We start from the raw sequence: 18,026 nt of genomic DNA, 5'->3' as shown, positions 1-18,026 counted from the left end.
GTCTGGCCCTGTCCTTGCTCACCCATCCTGCCTCCATCTGTACCTCAGGGGCTTCGTCCCGACTCCCCGCTGGGACCAGCTGCTGGAGTGAAAACTCCGGGAGCACTGACGCCTGACACGGTATGGCTCCCCCAGCTGTGAGGTGAACCCCTCCACAGCAGGGCCCGTGCAGGGGCCCTCTTGGGGACTCCGCCACATGGCATCTGCCACACTGGCCCGCTCAGCTGATGCAGGGGACTCAAGAATGAACGGCACAACACACTGGTCTCTGGAGGAAGAGTGTGAAGCTCTCACAGAAGCGTCCCCTCCCCACGCATGGGATGGAGCCCACACACAGCCATTCAGGCTCTGGACTCTCCAGGGCACCTGGCGGAGACACTGCTCTTTGTTCTTTGTTCTGTTGTGTAGTTTGGCTTTTCCTGCCGATGGTTCACTTGTTGGGGACCCGAAAGGGGAATTCCCAAAGTTTACACCTCAGCTTCTTTTTGCCATTTCAGTTCTCGGTAAGGCTGCACTCAGAGAAGTGGAAAGGTACATGGGTGCGAGCCAGGCCTGCGACTCTGACAAAGGGCCCTGGAGCACATGTGGAAGAAACATGGCTTCTTAACAAATGGCGCTGGGGGACTGAATCCGACCCATTTCTCTCACCATGCATGAAACTCAAATCCAAATGGGTCAAAGATCCAGTGTTGAAACAGAAATGCTTAGGGCCAGGGATTTAGCTCAGTGGTGCCGCCACCTGCCTCGCAAGCGCAAGGTCCTGAGTTCGATTCCCGGTACCAAAAAAAAGAGAAAGAAACAGAAACAGTCTGCTGGAAGATAAAATAGGTACAACTCTTGAGGTAAATGCACAGGCAAGGACTTTCTGAACAGGAGCCCAATTTCGTAAGAAATAACATCAGGAATCAACAAATGGGATCAAATCAAGTTGAAAAGCTTTTGCAAAGCAAAGGAAACAACCAATAGAGTGAAGAGACAACCTATAGAATGGGAAAAAAAATTTTTTTACTAGCTATTCTGTGGACAGAGGATTAACATCTAGAATATACAAAGAACTAAAAAAAAAAATCAGATGCCCCCCAAAGCAAAAGATGTAATAAAAAAATAGGCAACTGAAATGAATAGACACTTCTCAGATGAAGAAGTGCAAATGGTCAATAAATACAGGAAAAAATGTTCAACATCACTGGCCATTAGAGAAATGAAAATTAAAACAACAGTGAGATTTCATCATACCCCAGAAAGACTGGCCGTCATCAAGAAATCAAATTATAACAAATGCTGGCGAGCCTGCACGGAAAAAGGAACCTTTCTACCTTGTCAGTGGAAATGTAAACCGGTACAACCACTATGGAAATCATTGTGGGGATTCCTCAAAAAACTGAAACTAGAGATTCCATTTGACCCAGCCATTCCCCTTCTGGGTATCTTCCTGAAAGAGTTAAAGACATCAGATCACAGCGATCCATGCATGTTTAAAGCAGCACAACTGACAACAGTTAAGTTGTGGACATGGCCTATGGGCCCATCAACAGATAACTGGGCAGAGAAAATGTGGTATTTACACACAATGGAGCTCTACTCTGCCATAAAGAGGGATAAATTTGAGTCATTGGTAGAAAAATGAATGCAACTTGAGACCATAATGTTAAGTAAAATAAATCTCTAGTCCTCTAATAGGAGAAACACAAAGAATAAATAAAAGAAAATAAAAAATGAAAGAGCAAAATAGAAGACAGATGAGAGAAAACAGGGAGACCAATCTTTGGCAAATTGGAAGGGGACTGAGAGGTAGGTGGGAGGGAGGGAAGGAGAAATAAAAGGATGAAGAGCTGCTCTGTGCATGCACCGACTCTCCACGGCGAATGTGATCATGCGCAGAAACACGGGCTAATGGGAAAGAACAGGGCTGCAGAACAGGCCTGCCTACTCCCTGTTAGCAAATGCAGTAAAATTTATACCTAGGGAAAAAAGCTAATAAAAAGAAGTTCAGAGTTATCGACTCACTTTAAATTGGGCATTTTGGGGTATAAAATCTAGACTTTCAGCCTTTGGGTAAACAAGTAACCAGTCTGAAAGAATGCTCGGCAGCTTTCCTTGGCCTGTTCAATAGGAATGGCCAGTGCTAACAATGTTTTGGGTACACATAGCCCTAAATGTTGACTAGGTTTCATCAGAAGGTAGACGGAGAACAGCCGGGCCCGCGGCGACATTACCAGCAGTAACCCGAACAGAGGCCCCGGACCTGCAGGCCCCTTCCCAGCATTCACACTGCAACTGTCCCGTGCTCGGTGATGTCATTTAGTACACTTGCGAGTTCAAAATTCCCATCTCCGAGAAAAGAAAGTGCTTGGTACATCCGCTTCTTACTTTAAAACATCTTTGAATGGTTGGAAATTTTTACAGCAAAAAGTATTACCAAATACTTTGGCATCGCTCTGTTTTGGCATTGCTTTGTGACAACTGCTTGAAAATTTCTGCTGCAAAATATCCCCCGCAAACAAGGTATTTAAAACGCTTACCAAACACCCCCAACCCTGTGTGTGCGCTGATGGAAGCTGAGAGGTCGGCAGCCGGGGCCTCCTGGCCAGGCGGACTCACCTTCCCAAAGCTGGCGGCATTGACAGGCTGGGTGTCGTTCTTCTCACAGAAGTCCAGGTAGTGCATGTACAGGGCACTGCGAGGGATGCAGACGCCTTCTGCAATCTCATAGTTTTCTTCCAGCCTAGGAAGAAATCGCCCAATGAGCAAAACATGTGTCACCTCCCCCAAGCAAGAAACATCCATTCATTCCATCCTTCTCAGACCTGGGCGGACCTGGGAAATAACCCTTTTCTTACAGATTCGGAGTCCGGGCCCAGGAAGACAAAGCCAGCTGCCCGAGGTCACTGCAGAGTGAGCAGGTCAGTGGGAACACAATCCCATCCCCCTTTGTGTGAGCCCAGGCCATTTTCCCAGCCCAAGCTCGCACTTCCTCTCTGTGCTGTCACGGGCCTGGCTGCACTCTGGTTGAGTCAGATCCCACCAAGCTCCGAAAGCTGTACAAGGTCTTGCAGGCCCCCACCAGCCAGGCTTTGAGCACATGCCTGCGTGGGGTGCTGTTGCTCATAGGCAGAAGTCGGAGGGTGGAGCCCTCAGCACCTTGGAGCTTTCTGGTGACAGAAACAGCGGAGAGGGACTGTCTGGGATAACAGATGCCCAAGGAGAGCTGCCACTAGGCCACCAGCCAGAGGGGGTTCCATGACCCCAACAGGGGTTGACCTCTTGGTTATTTTCCATCACCTTATCTTCTGCTACACAGGGATTAATGACTCCGCACCCCTCACTGTCGAAGAGTACAGGGTACAGGTTCTTTAGGAGAGAGCATCTACTTTCCACGGGGTTCAAATCCCAGCCTCCCCACTGTCTGGCATGGCGACCTTGGGTGGGGTATGTAAACTCAGGATGCAGTTTCCCTTAGGAGCTGTTGTGTGGCGGCCTCCCAAGGCACCTGTGACTATCAGACCAGGTGATATGTGACACATTAGCGCAGCGCCTGGCACACGTGTGGTAAGCACTGTGCAGGGTTAGGCTTGGTCATTACCCATTTTTTCTCTCCATGAGTCACAGTTGGGCACCTCTCTGTCCAGACTCTGTGTTAGACATTGGGGACATAAATGAAAACTAGGCATGATTTTGGTTTTTTTAACACTAGAACTTAAGCATCTGAATGAATCTTGCCTCCATGGCTACAGACACACTGAACGGTTAAAATCTCTTCCAACAAATTGTCGTGTCCTGTGACAGTCTGAGGACACCCCTTTGGGCCCTGCCTTCAGATCTGGGGCACTGACTGCACTGTGACTTCACCAACAGAACACAAATCAGTCAGATAATCCGAAGCCATTTGGAACCCAGTTTGGGACTAAAGTGACAAATAACTTCTGCTAAACATTTTTGGGGAGGGCTCAAAGGGATTCTAAAGCAATGATGTAAATGTCCCCAAGTGGCTGCCCACTTGGAGAGCACTTGCCAAGGAAGCATCCAGCACTGTCATCACTCAAGGGGAATGAGGACACGGCCTCCTAAGGTGCCTGCTTGGAAGCCCAGTGCCCATGCAGCCCATTCTGCGTGGCTGGGGGAGTCAGTCTAGTCATTTCATAGCCGAGCCTCAAGTGTGAGCACAGCGCTGGGGTCCTCGGAGACCTGAAGCCTGGTGTCGCACGGTCCCAACATCCTGTCTCCCCCTCCTCCTCTGGGAAGGGACACCAAGTAACTCCTGTGGGTTTCAGAACCGTTCCAGAAGTGGTTTATGTGCTCTTTCCTGGGTGACCAAACACCTTGAGGCTGGGAGGTGTGAGAGTCACTTCTGAGCCCCTCAGACCACATCTTCCTGGGCACACAACAGGTGTCCAACAGAGAGATTATTTCAATCCACTCTTCATTCAACAAGCATTTATTGATCTCTTATCACCTACCAGGTGCTGGGGATATCATGGCGAGCAAGACGCTTTGCTAGCAGACAGGTGGGTGAAGAACGGGCACTTGTTCATTCAATAAATATTTGCTGAGTGTCAGGCAGCCTTCTTGACATCGAGGAAACAAAGGTAAACAGAACAGAGGCCTTACATTCTAGTGTGTGTGTCCCGACCATCAGAATTGGACCCCAAAATGTGATTCCCTGTAGGAGACTGGTTTTGCGTACAGAACAGATTTCCCAGGACTGTCCTACGTGCGAGGCCCACAGAGAAGGGAAATCATCCTGAAGTTGGCCTGGGCCCTCCCTGCCACCCGCAGACTGTTCTCTAGCAGGGAGTGCAGGGTCCTGGCGACCAGCCCAGCACATCTGAACATGCAACAGCAGTCACCAACCAGGGCTTCACGGGAACGCTTTGTTTGGCCTGAACAGCATTTGCCCAGCTTCTAAACTCCAGGGTGTTTCAGGTCAGGACTGGATTTTTGGCTTCGTGAGAAAACGCTGCAGTCAGACAGCACCGGACCCATTTTCCCACTCGACAACGACTGGCCAGATGTAGATGTGTCCTGGACTTGGCTGAGTCCTCGCCCCTCCGCATTCTTCCTATTTTCTTTCCCTTGCTTGGCGCCCGTGGGCACTGGCATTGGCATAAGACATGACCTGTGTCCAAGCGTGCTTTGCAGTCAGCTGAAGGTGGGAAAGTAGATTCGTGTGTGGATGGGAATGGGTAGTGGACTGGAATTTTGTAGCAGCAAACAAGAGGTGGTATCTGCTGAGCTCCTACTCCATGCCAGGCACTGGGCAGGTACAGTCTCGCTTGATCCTCAGGAAACTGAGGCTCGGAGAGTGTGACTCACCTGCTAATGCAGCCAGCAAGTAGAAAAGTTCAACTCAAATGATGCCTGGGGGTCTCCTGCCATGGCAGATGGTGGGGTGCCAGGCAACAGATTGACTGAAGAGTGCCTGGGATGAGGGACCCTGGTTTGGATGGGAAGGGGAGCCTGTGAAGGGATCTCAAAGGAAAGGACCATGATGGCTGGAGAATCTTTAAATGCCGGGAAAAGGAGTGCAGCATGGTGTTCCATTCTTAGAGGGAGAAGTTACTAAAAAAATGCTCTTTTCCAAAGAAGGCACTGGAGTGGTACTCAAAAAGGATTGAAAAAAAATGGCTCAGAGGCAGGAAGACTAGACTGTTTCTGGGATCTTATAGGAATAATAACAGCAATATCATCAATAGCAAATATAACTAACATTACTTTGATGGTTAAGTTTATTGCCAACTTGATTGTCTTGGATGCTGCCTAGGGGATTAGTAAAGCACACTTCTCATATGCGGGTGGGGGGTGGAGGTGTAACCTCGGAGTCTATGTCTGATTCCTGGCCCCTCCTCTCTGGTGCTGTCCCCTGCTCTGCTTCTGGGCCACCATGAACTGAGCAGCTTTGTTCCACCACACCCTTCCACCATGATGCTCCTGCCTACAGCCAGCTGACCATGGACTGAATCCCCAGAAACCATGAGCCAAATAAACTTCTCCTTCTTTAAGTTGTGGATGTTGGGTGTTTGCATCCAGCAATGGGAAAACTGACTAATACAACGAATTAAAGCTTAATATGTTCTATTAGGCAGCAATACATTGAGCATAAATAATATAAAAAGAACAAAAGATCCTTCCAAGTTTCATAGTTTTATCTTAGACTCTTAAGAGTTCCATTAAGCAACTTCCTTTTAAAAGATTTCATTTCCACACTCAGACCACTGCTGTGGAACGTCTTCCAGTCTAATGCATAGATGTGAACAATTTGGGCAGTTAACTTTCCGCACAACAACCCGTGCGGAGGAGGAAGGTACCGCTTTTTGCTTATCTGTGCTAAAGGGAACCTAAGCTTGTTTTGGTCAGAAGAATCCTCAAATACGTGTAGCAAATGTACATTTCAAACCATTCAGAATTCATCTTATATGAGATTTTTTTCAAGTGATAGCAAGCCAATTCATCTTTTTCTTGTTTTTAAGCCTGGACCTGGAACAGCCAGTTTATTCTTTGGAAAGGTCACTTGTACCTGTATGGTGGGTGGCTGAGGCGGTCTAGGAAAGTCTGATTAATTACTTTTTGTTGAATGAATGAATGAATGAATGAGCAAATGAAACTGGTTAGGAGCCACTCTGATAGTTCAGGCGTGAGCTGAAGTCCCGGCAGAGGAGACGGGGTAACATGCAGCATGTGGGACTTGTGCTGCCAGGTGGGGGGAGGGGGTGGCCAAGGCAAGACCTCAGGTTCCTAACAGCCCAGTGGGCACATAGGCTCCATTCCCCAAAGTCAGAGATGTTCCAAGGGACGCAAGTCATGGCGGGAGTTAATGCTTCCAAAACTGGGGCTGAAGCGGTGGCCACAGGCAGGTTCCTGGCCCCTCCACTACTGTACGACTTGAGCCTGGTGCCTGAGTTCCCATTTTCAGCTTTCTCACTAAATCTGGCCAAGCGATCAAGATCAAAACACAAGATTCTGCTTATAATGGACCACGTTAAAGAACCCATAGCAACAACAAGCTATTTGAATCGGATGAGTGGAAGTCACCATCGTGCGAGCTGAGCTAATTAAGCAGTTACCTGTCAAAGGCCAGCACCATCTAAATAACCACATTTCTCCCCACGTTTTGTTCCTCTTCCCCACGCTGCTGAGCCTCGAAGCAGCCAGGTGGCTTATGACTGTGAAGCATTTTAATAAGCACGCTGCGCCGAGGAGCAGAATTGCTGCGGAAGCCCCTCGATGCCCGGCCAGTCTCTACAGGATCCGCACCGTGACGCCTTCCCCATGGCCCTCCAAACCCAGAGGCTCCAGGCTGAAGTTGCTAATTGGAACGTCCGCTTCCCTGACGAAGGCAGGTGGAGAGAAAGCAGTTAATTATTTCTCTTCATATCTGATGATGAAATTTTCCCTTTCTTCCTCTCTTTAGAGGACATCATTAGTCTGGCATGGTGAACAATGCTCCATTATACCTGGATTTTTTTTTAATGATTCATAGACACAAAAAAATCCCTGACGTGTTCTATTTTCTTCTCTTGTATTTAACAACTTGATCGGATTTGAATTGGGCCCATCCTATTATGGAGGGATAATGAGGCAGTCTGCGAACTGGCACGAGCCCTTCGCATGGGCCTGGGTTTTCACCAAGACCCCCTCCTCCTCCTCCGAGGGCTTCGGCCCTTGGTCCTCCTGTGTGCACGGAGGAAGCTGTGTTCCAGCACCTTCCAAGGGGCTTGAGAGTCATCACACCCAGCGTGATGCTGTCGTGTCTAGTCTGTGGCCTCGCGTGTGTGCACACGGCTGTCAGATCAAAGAGTCCACTTCTCAAGTTCTTCTGTTGTTTGTTCATTTGTTTGTTTTTGAGACAGAGATTTGCTATGTAGCCCAGGCTGGCCTCAAACTCATGGCAATCCTCCCGCCTCAGCCTCCTGAGTGCTGGGATTACAGGTGTGCATCCCCACACCCAGCTTCCATTTCTCAAATTCTTGCAGAAAACTTTTTCTTCTCTTTTACCAAAAGACGACGAGATCTTTCCAAAAATGTAGAGTATAATAACTTATTACTGAGGCTATCTCAGAAACCTGAAACCATATTTTGTGGGGAAAAAACACAAACAGGAATTTGCTAAGGCCTCAGGACAACACAGCAGTCTACAGCCCTCACTGGCTGCCTGGTGCCTCTTTGTGAGTTTGTTTCTCTTCCCGGAGCACCCAAGGCTCATGCTGCCCATTTCCAGCTTCTCCCACCCCACTCCCCACCTGTCCTCTCTCTCCAGCCACCTGGGCTGCTGCCTCCCAGGCGACCTTGCCTTGTCCCACCCACGAGTCCAGGGTGACCCCTCTGGCTGTCCGACCCCTGCAGAAAGCTGTGTTTAATGTCTGCCCAGCCCCTCCACTAGTCACTTCTGAATGGTTTCTTCCTTGCCAAATCCTTGTTCATTCACTGGGGTGCTGCAGTGCTGCACACAGCAGGCACTGAGTTGAGACTCCCAGGGGGTACTTTATGGAGGAGCCACATGCTTTGCTCACTGCCCGGGATGGCCACGGCTCCCCACCTCTTCTTGTGGCTCTGACAGCTGCCTTCACCAGGAGCCAGGCCTGGTGAGTTGGGCAGCTCAGGGCTGGAATGCTGGAATCCCGGATCCATGCTTACGAGCAGGATAGGCTGGGACAGGCTCAGATTCTGACTCACTTCCTTCTTCCATAAAATGAAGGAAGCAGAGCCCATGGCCCCAGAAAACCAGACAGGAACCCACGCAGGTCCTCGGCCCCCAGCTGGGGTGCAGAGATACAGACCAGGGCCAGGCTCCGTTGTTGGCGACTGCTCAGGTGACATGGACAGTTGGACTGAAGACCTTTGAGGACAGCGACTGAACCAATCCCCTCCCATTAGCATGGCTCCTAGGACTCTGCCCACACAGCCAGTGCCACTGCAGGTCCTGGAGGGGGAGACGCCGGAGAGGGAGGCGAGGTGACTTGCCCAGAGCCTTGGGCCGCAGGATCCATAGGTCTTGGGGTACACTGGCTCCGCAGAGAGCCTGTTTACTGAGCACCTACTGTAGGCCCGGCCCTGCCTTTCAGAAGCTGGCAACTGCCTGGAGACAGCGCCTTCCCCCAGCAAATGCGGAGAAATCGTGAGGCCCGTGAGGCTCAGCTTGTATGGGCACTGATCAGGCTGAGGCTGATTTAAGCAAAGGCCAGAGCAAACCAAACCAAACCAATCCATTTAGCTGCGCCTGTGATTTGCCACTGGTCAGACAAGCCGGTCAGAAACAGGGCCGTCCCCTATGTCCCCGGGGCCCTTCCTGCCTGGCCTCTTCGTTCTACCCTTGGGTCCAACAAGACTGTGGCCCTACGTGGTGTTCTGTCACCTGCCTTGGCTTCCTGCTCTTTAAACAGAGTCACAGTCACACACCACACAACGAAGGTCCATCACTGACGGCCCCAGAAGACTGACAGACTCTTGCCGCTCAGGGACATCACGGTCTCCGTGTCCCAGGGCCGCACGTCACTCGCCACAGTGCTGGTGTCCCCACACGCGGGGTGGGAGCGCAGTGAGTGTGCCTGGTGATCACACATGCATTTCGTGCACTGCGGATTCTGTCTGTATTTGAGAGTGGGCATCTGGTTCTAAAGTCAGTTTACTATCAACTGTCTGCTCATGCGTGGGGGAGGCAGAGGGGATGGAAACGGAGGGGAGGGGACGTCAAAAACTCGAGACGTGTGCTGCACATGCACCAGCTCCCAGGATGAATGCATGCCGGGAGGGAAGACAGGCATGCTCCACTGAAATTCACTCTACAACAAGCGCTTCGTCCTTGAGCCCAGTGCAGCCTTCACACACCCTGCTCTCGGCCCCTCTCGCTGGTGACCGTCCCCCGAAGGGCACTGTCCTATGCACTGGCACGGACTGGCCCCTCCGGCTGAATGCAGAGCTGTGAATGTTCATTCTCTCTCTTCAGAACCAGGGCACCTAACTCATGTCATGAAAGCAAGTGACATTATGTCATCACTGAGCAGAGAGAGGACACAGTCAGAAATGGGCACAGATGCCAGGTGCTGTTATACCCACCCACCGAGCGAGGCGGGGTCTGCACCGCCAGCCCAGGGCCCATTTCCCTTTATGCCCTCCGCGGACTTCAGAGGAGAAACACTGCGTTTATTTTTGTTTCAGATTCATTTGAAAGACTGACAGCCTGTCAGCAGCCCCAGGCCTCCTGTTTAATGTTTCAAAAGAAAAACGAAATTGCCCCTCTGCCCCACCAGGAGAGCGGAACTTTGGGCTCCTCTGACTGTGGGGAAAGCCTCCTCAGGTAAACTGGTGGGCAGAGCAGGACGGCCCCACCCTGAGGCCCAAGGAGGACAGGGCGCCCAGCCTCTGTCCACAGAGACCAGGGGTGAATAGGCGTTATTGTGCTTGGACTCCAGTGCTACTCACCCTTCCCGAGCTGGGATTTACTAACCCCAGCCGGAAGATGGGGTGCTGGAAGGGTGCTGGAAGGGCTTCGGCAGCAGGTGCCGCCCAGTATTTGCCTGTTTTCTGCCCAACCACATGGCCTGGCCAGCGTGGCTGATTAGCTGCCAGGCCTGGGCTCCAGGGCGGTGGGCAGGAGCCGCGGGCAGGGGTGGGCGAGGGGAGATGCATCTGAAATCCCAGGCACCCAACCCTGGGGTTCAGCCAGGGCAGGGCAAGGACACAGGAGCCTCCGGGAGGAGGTCTTGTTGTGGAGCAAAGGTCTTAGTTATTCACTGACTTTTAAGTGGGGTTGTGCTGGGGGTGTCATCAGGTATTGGAGGGAAGAGAGCGAATTGTGGATGTCTAGTTGACAGGTGGGAGGTACCTTAGCGCAAGGCTTCGGCCTGCTTTTTATAAAGATGAGCGTCTGAAATAAAACATGTTCAGAAACCCCTACAGGGTTACCTCATGAAAATGAACAGGCAAGGTTTGTAAACACACACACGCACACACAGGCACATGCACAGCCGCTCCCTGGTAGCAGGGAGAGGCAATGAACAACGAGGAGAACCAGACTTGAGCATCATCTCAGGGTTCTAATTTTATACCAAGAAAATGTGTTATGGGTGTAAATAAAAAACTTGACTGAATTCATTTATTTCTTGGCTTTTCCTAAAAAACCAACAAAAGCAAAAAAAAAAGAAGAAAATTAGACAAAGGAAAGAAGAGATCAAAAAAGTTGGTGAACAGCACGGAACTTCCATAGTTACAGCAGATCGCTGAGAAGTCAGTTTGGATTTACCTCTGAGCTCCCAGGGAGCAAGAGCAAAAAGGGGGAAACTTTGCTGAAATTGTGTCACCTGCCCTTGGGGACCGTAACTCAGGGTGGGGCGTCCAGTTCTTCCTGAGAGCCCAGGGCCGATGCTTCCACCGCAGCTTGTCACGACGGTCCCTAGCTGGGTTTACACGAAGGTCCTCCCCTGCCCTGCTGTGAGCAGACCCCCTGCTGCCTCGCCCTCCTCTGTGTCCTTGGCCCCTGCATGCCTGTGCCAAGCCACGGCCACCGTCTCGTGGCTCCCTGAGCTGGCGTGGCCTGCCCCTCCTGCAAAGGACCCGGGCAGCTCTGTCCCCTGCTGGGAGGTGGCCGTGGAGCCAGGGTCCTCGGGGTCACCCGCGAACAGTGGCAGCAGAAGCCTCTGGGTGCCCACGGGGCCTGCCTGCTGCTCCGGTGACCCCACCCTGAGGTGTGGACCCCAGATGCCCTGCATGCACCGCCCGGGAGCCCAGCTTGCTCCTGGGCCTCTGCGGAAACTGTTCCTGTCAGGCTGCTCTGCCCGCAGCACCCCAGGGTCCCATGACCTGCGAGGACGTCCTGTCTCACCCGCCCCAAAACAGCCCTGAGCTGTCCTGTGGGCCACTGCCGTGTCCCCACCTGGCTCTCACTTCTAGCTCACGCAGTCCTATCCAGCAGTCATTTATAAATAAACCACCTCCGCCAGCCCATCCTGGGCCCACCTTATCCACCGCTGTGTTCGCAGAGCCCACGGCGGGGCCCAGCACATAGCAGGTGCTCAGGAAGCATTTCTGGGATTAGTTCAGGATCAAAACATTATCTTATCTTTTTTGGAGGGGGTAGGGGTGCCCTGGTGACTGAAGCCAGGGCCTTCACACTCAGCTACATCCCCAGCCTTTTCTTCATTCATTCATTCGAGACAGGGTCTTGCTAAGTTGATACGGTGACCAGGCTGGCCTTGAACTTGGAGTCTTCCTGCCTCAGCCTCCTGAGCTGCAGGAATGACAGGTGTGTAATGCCCCACACAGCAGAAAGACTGTCTTAAACACAATGGGAATTGGAGGACAGTTTGATGTTCTCTGAACACAGAATGCCTTTTGATAATGGTGAGACTGAAACGTACACATTTCCACATGTGATTTGCCCCTGGAACATAAATGTGTCCTTAGGGAAAATAGTCTCTATCCTACCTGATGCCATGGGGGTGAAGTTTCTTCTGGGATTTTCCATGTGGACCTCTAGGTACAAGAACAGATGAGCGGTCCGGAACGTGGCGCAGAGCTGGCGAGCAAATGCCAGGAGGCAGGTGAGCCCTGCCGGGTTGTCCTTAGGGGACTCAGAAGAGGGTCCAGCCTGTGCCAGGGTCTTCACAGGCCCTGGGCAGCTCGTCCCATCCTCAGGACCCCGTCCCAGGTCAGACCCCCACGGCCGCCCCACTCGTGGGCCCCGAGGCAGAGACGCTAAGATGTGGAGCCAGGAGCTCCGGCCTGGCCGCGTAGTGCAGAGACTGCACTGTCTCAGGCTCACAGTGGCCAGGCAGAGGTCAGAGAATTGCAGAACACAGGCCTGAGCAGGTGACCTCTCCTAGTCCCTTTCAGATGTTTACTGTGAAATCCACAATGGGTTCCGCTCTGCAAAGCGAGCATCCATTGGTTTCTTGCATTTCTGGCAGCACCTGCTCCTCCCAGAGTTCTTTGTGTGATGTTGCCTTGCAGGTATTGCGAGGCGTGGTGCAGCCATGACATTTATGATAGTATCTGTCATAATCTGCAGCGGGAGGTTGAGTTGTATTTTAAATAAAGCTAAAGTCTAAAATGCTGAGAAAAAGAACATAGGGGACAAATGACAGAAAAGGCAAAAGGCTGGGAGCAGGGCCCTTGGAAATAACGTTGGGTACTCTTTGTTAGTTTTTTGAGACAGGGTCTTGCTATGCAGCCCAGGCTGGCCTCGAACTCGGCGATTCTCCTGCCTCAGCCTCCCAAGTTCTGGGGTTCCCGGTGTGCACCACCAGGCCCGGCCAATCTTGGCCATCCTTGTGGGCAAAAGGCTGCCCGTGGAGACCCTGGTTGGAGAGGCTGGGTTATATCTCGGATCCCTTCTCCAAGTCTTTCTCCGCTCACCTCTCACAAGGAGACCAGGGGACGAATCTGATTTGCTCCTGGAAGTCCTCTGCTTCCTTTTCTGATCTTCTGAGCTTTCTCTTCCCTTCTTCCCAAGTATGGGAGTTGGATTTAGAAAGTCCCAGGCTGGTCCCTGTGTCCCCGGGGAAGTGATTTCACTGCCTCGGCTTTATTTGGCCCCTCTGTGATGGGCACAACAACACAACTGTTGCACAACTATGAGCATGGAACAGGCACAAAGTGTGCAGGGGCCTGCATGGGGCTGTGCGGCACGGATCTGACCTCCTCCTCCCTGGCTGCCCATCCTTCCTGGGCAGGGGACCCAGGTACGGAGCTCTCCGGTGCCCAAGCCCAGAGTGCCTCTTCCAAGTGCAGCTTCAGGAGAGAGCTTATCCGTGAACACTGAATAAAGTGTGACTGGCGAGAAACAGTTCAAATATTAAAGAGAAAGTCGTTCTGCCAGTTGAGTTTTGTTAATACTAGGAGTATTGAAATAATTGTAGTCTAGTTGAAGTTAATTATTCATTCATCCTGGGCTCATGGGTACGAGTAAACAGCCCTCTGACTCTGTTATTTGCTGTCACATTGTTAATGGTAATAACAGAATCGATTAGGAATCAATAAATGACATCCATGTAGAATCTGGTTCTTGCCAGCACTGGAATGCAGCAATGGAAATAAAATCAGATAAACATGAAAAGACAAATTTCCAGCCTCGATCCAGGCTGAGCATGTTACATACACCTGCCAACTCAGTCGATGTGGGTGGATGGCTGCCTGTCATGTGGTCACGACAACGCCCGAACACCCAAGTGCCACCTGTCCTGGGGGGGACATCGGGCGCCTGGACCAAGGGCCGGAATGGACACTTACCATTGCAGTGTGGCGGGCGTGGAGTGGGGCTTGGATGCTCTATTATTTTCTTTTTCCTCATCTGTTAAAGTAAAGAAAACAGAGCTAATTTAAATAGCAAACAGAAGGAAAGAGGAAAAGACTCTCAGCTCCCCCAAGTTTCGAAAGATAGCATCTCCCTCGAATACCGAGGCTTCAAAACCATGATATTTTGGATTTTCCCACATGTAAGACTCATCACGCGTTAATACAAAAAAGCAAAGGAAAACCGACTTTTACAGCAACTCTTGCACTGATTTGTTTTATTTGAAGAGCATCATCCTTCATCACTGAGCGACACGAACATACTCGACCTCCCTTGCTCTCTCCAGGACCTCGGGACATTTGACCCCTGGACTGTGGCCCCGAACACACTGCCCTCACCCACCACCTTGGGCCAAATGTTTGTGCCCCCCAGGGGAAGGCATTTGGAGGCGGAGCCTCGGAGAGGGGGCTGAGCCCGGAAGCTGAGCCCCTGTGAATGGGATGAATGTCCTAATCCAGAAACTCCCCATGAGCTGAGCCCTGGCACCCCCAGGCACCAGAAATGGGTCCTCACTGGACATCAGCTCTGCTGGTGCCTTGGCCTTGGGTTTCCCAGCCTCCAGGACAGAGTGAAATAAATTTGTTTCCCATAACACATCAGCTCATGGAATTTTGTTATAGCAGCCCGAACAGACTAAGGAGGTCACCACCTTCTCTCTGTGACACCAGTGGAACAGGGCTAGGGCAGGATGGATGGCCCTGGTCAGAAGAATCAGGTTAGCACGTCAAGGGCAGTGTCAACCCAATTTTTCCTATTAAAGATCAGAGAGTAACCATTTTAAGGTCTGTGGCCAAGTGGCAAAATCAAGATTATGTGGAATTTATTTGACAGGAGAGGGAACAAATTTCCACAAAATTTTTATGGGCAAAATTCAAAACACAATGACAATAATCACTGGGTATAATTTTCATAGTACAGGTTTGTTCATGCGGAGAATTGCATTGCTTGAGGGCTGTATACCATCGCTCTTACCTGAGATTCACTTAGTGGTCTTCATGAGCAAAGAGACTACAGAAGCTGGTCTGTAAAATCCACTCTCTTAGCCTTCAGAAAACAGACCTCAGGCCAGACTGGGCCAGGGGGCTACTTTGTTCAGCCCCTCAATGCGACAATCTGAACAATGAAGTAATCACTGCCTATCTGTGAGGAATTATCATTTTTATCATAGACAACATGAGAAATGCACCAGTCTCTTAGCCAGTTCCCAATGAAGAGGGAAGATAGAAACAGTCAGTATAAAATTTCTTGACCCTCAAAAGTTGATCCAAGAGAACTGGATACAAATAGTCTCAAAAGAAAAGGAATAATGCCAAAACCTACAAATATGATCCACAAAAAATTTAATTTAGACATATAAAAAAATCAGTGAAGTCAGTCTCTGTCCTAATATCTATGTGGAAAACACTGGTACTCATGAAAATAGTTTAAGTCAAACAAAAATGGAAACAGAAGAAAATGAAAACCACACATATGGTAGAGAAAAATTTTCCTGAAATTTTTAAGTTTGCTCAATAAAGTTGAGTCCAGCAAATATTTTCTCGATGAAAATTCATCAATGTCGGTATAATTCTGATGAAAATGTCTGCTCATAAACATGGACACTGGAACTATTATTGCTCATTTAACAATCATAGGGACTCACTGTCTTCCTTATTAATACAACTCCAATCTGGCTGGGCCCTGAGTTCAGAGGCGATCACGTAAACCAATCATGGTAAGGGATTGCATGTCACATAGCTACTGATTGGACCAAGCGGGCCATGTGACTTCATGCTGGCCTCTCACACCTAGGAAAAGCCCTCTGGGTGGTTCTGGGAAAATATTTACTTTTCCTAACTAAGTGGAATGGGAGACAGATGCTGGCATACTTGTGAATATGGCTGTAAGAGACTCATATCTAGAATACATAAAGAACTCAAAAAATTAGACCCCAAAATGAACGACTCAATCAGAAAATGGGCAAATGAAATGAATAGACACATCACAGAGGAAGAAATTCAAATAACCTATAAATACATGAAGAGGTGTTCAACATTACTGGCTGTTAAAGAAATACAAATTAAAACAACACTGAGATTCTATCTTGCCCCAGAAAGAATGGCCGTCATTGGGAAATCAAATAATAACTACTTCTGGAAAGGCGTGGGAGGGAAAAGGGTCCCTTCTACATGGTTGGTGGGAACGTAAACTACTAAAATCATTATGGAAATCAGTGGGGTTCCTCACAAAATTAAAACTAGCAACTCCATTCACCCCAGCTATTCCCTTTCTAGGTATCTTCCTGAAAGAGTTAAAGACATCACATCACAGTGATCCGCGCATACCCGTGTTTATGGCAGCAGAACTCGGCAATAGCTAAATCTTGGAAGTGGCCTCTATGTCCCTCAACAGATGAATGGATAAAGACAATGTGGTATTTACACACAGTGGACTACTACTGTGCCATAAAGAAGGATATACTCGAGTCACTTGTAGGAAAATGGATGCACGTCGAGACCATAATGTTCAGTGAAATAAATCAGACATCCAAGCTTAAATCTCACATAGTTTCTTTTATATGAGAAACCTAATTTGTAAGTAAAGAGCAAAACAAAAGATAGATAACAGGAAACAGGGAGATAGATCAATCTCAAAGGGGAAGGAGACCGGGAGCCAAGGGCTGGGAGAGGGAGGGGGAGGAGAGGAAGGACGTGAGATGCGTTCCGTACACGCACTAACTTCGCACAAGGTCAGCGCTGCGTACTGCAAGCCTGGACTAATGAAAAGCAAAAATTAAAAAAGAACGAAAGGCTGGGGAAGTAGCTCAGCAGCACCGCGTCTGCCTGGGAAGCGCAAGGTCCTGAGTTCGGTTTGCAGTACGGTGGGGCGGCGGGGGGGGGGGGGACGGGGGAGAGCAGGAAACAGCGACAAGCGACAAAGCCGCAGCGGGGAGGAGCAGTGGGGACCGGGTCCCCCCCTCCCCAGGAGGCGGAGCGGAGAGAGGGCTGTGTCTACTCGGCCGGCCGCCTCTGTGTTCCAGGGCTGCCAGTCTCCCGCGCTAACCAAGCCTCTCCACCGGCCTTCGCTTCCCCGCCACACGACCCACCCTGGCGCAGGAGAGGTGCAGACTCGTGCCTGAGTGTGCTGCTCGGTCCCATCCACCTGGAGCCTTCCAAAGGCCCACGTTCATTCAGGTGCACAGCGAGTGCACCCCACGCTGAGGACTCCCACGCTCCCCAAGGGGCGCCCAACCCTGTCAGTGCTCACAGTCTGCTCCTGGCTCTCTGCTGAGTGGCTTGGAGGGCTCCTGGCCTCTGGGTGCACCAGCTCTCCCAGCAGGCAGGACGGGGACCTAGCAATCCCGGTGGCAGCTGCGGGCTCCTGACACCATGCCTCCCACTGAGCGCTTACATAGTTCAGTCTGCCAATTAAATCTCCCAAGAGAAATAAAACACGACACCATAATAAAGAGCACGAACTCAAGAGAACGTAGGTAAATAAACACATAAACCACTCAGCCTCTGTTGTTCACAGAGAAATAAAAAAGGAATCACATGGACATGGCAATGCACTGCTTACATTTCTGAGAGTACAGTGAGTCTGGAATAATGGGAATTCCCAGTGCTAGTGTGCTCATGGTGACACCAGCGCTCAAGGGTGTAACGGATTTGGTAAACAATTTGGCAGTCACACTGAGAACATCAAGAATGTGCAGGGGGTTGGGCCCACAGCCCAACTGCTAGACACTATACTAATTACACTA

The 18,026-nt window shown here is 50.4% G+C and overlaps 1 protein-coding gene across 3 annotated transcripts in view; it reads right to left on the bottom strand.

The window, feature by feature from the left end:
* Rfx4 (regulatory factor X4) overlaps window positions 1-18,026 on the bottom strand; it is a 146,634-nt gene that overhangs the window by 85,606 nt on the left and 43,002 nt on the right. For all 3 annotated transcript variants that reach the window (XM_021258377.2, XM_021258376.2, XM_004844808.3), the window contains exons 3-4: window positions 14,221-14,281; window positions 2,602-2,725 (exon numbers count right to left, since the gene is read on the bottom strand). In XM_021258377.2, coding sequence (XP_021114036.1) covers window positions 2,602-2,725; window positions 14,221-14,281 — 185 coding nt within the window. The remainder of the gene's footprint in view (window positions 1-2,601; window positions 2,726-14,220; window positions 14,282-18,026) is intronic.

Source organism: Heterocephalus glaber, unplaced genomic scaffold, assembly GCF_053883595.1.
Source record: "Heterocephalus glaber isolate CG9 unplaced genomic scaffold, H.glaber_assembly_v1.0 deba00001572, whole genome shotgun sequence".
Taxonomy (NCBI): domain Eukaryota; kingdom Metazoa; phylum Chordata; class Mammalia; order Rodentia; family Bathyergidae; genus Heterocephalus; species Heterocephalus glaber.
The sequence above is the reverse complement of the archived record's forward strand: the minus strand, read 5'-3'. Positions and strand labels throughout refer to the sequence as shown.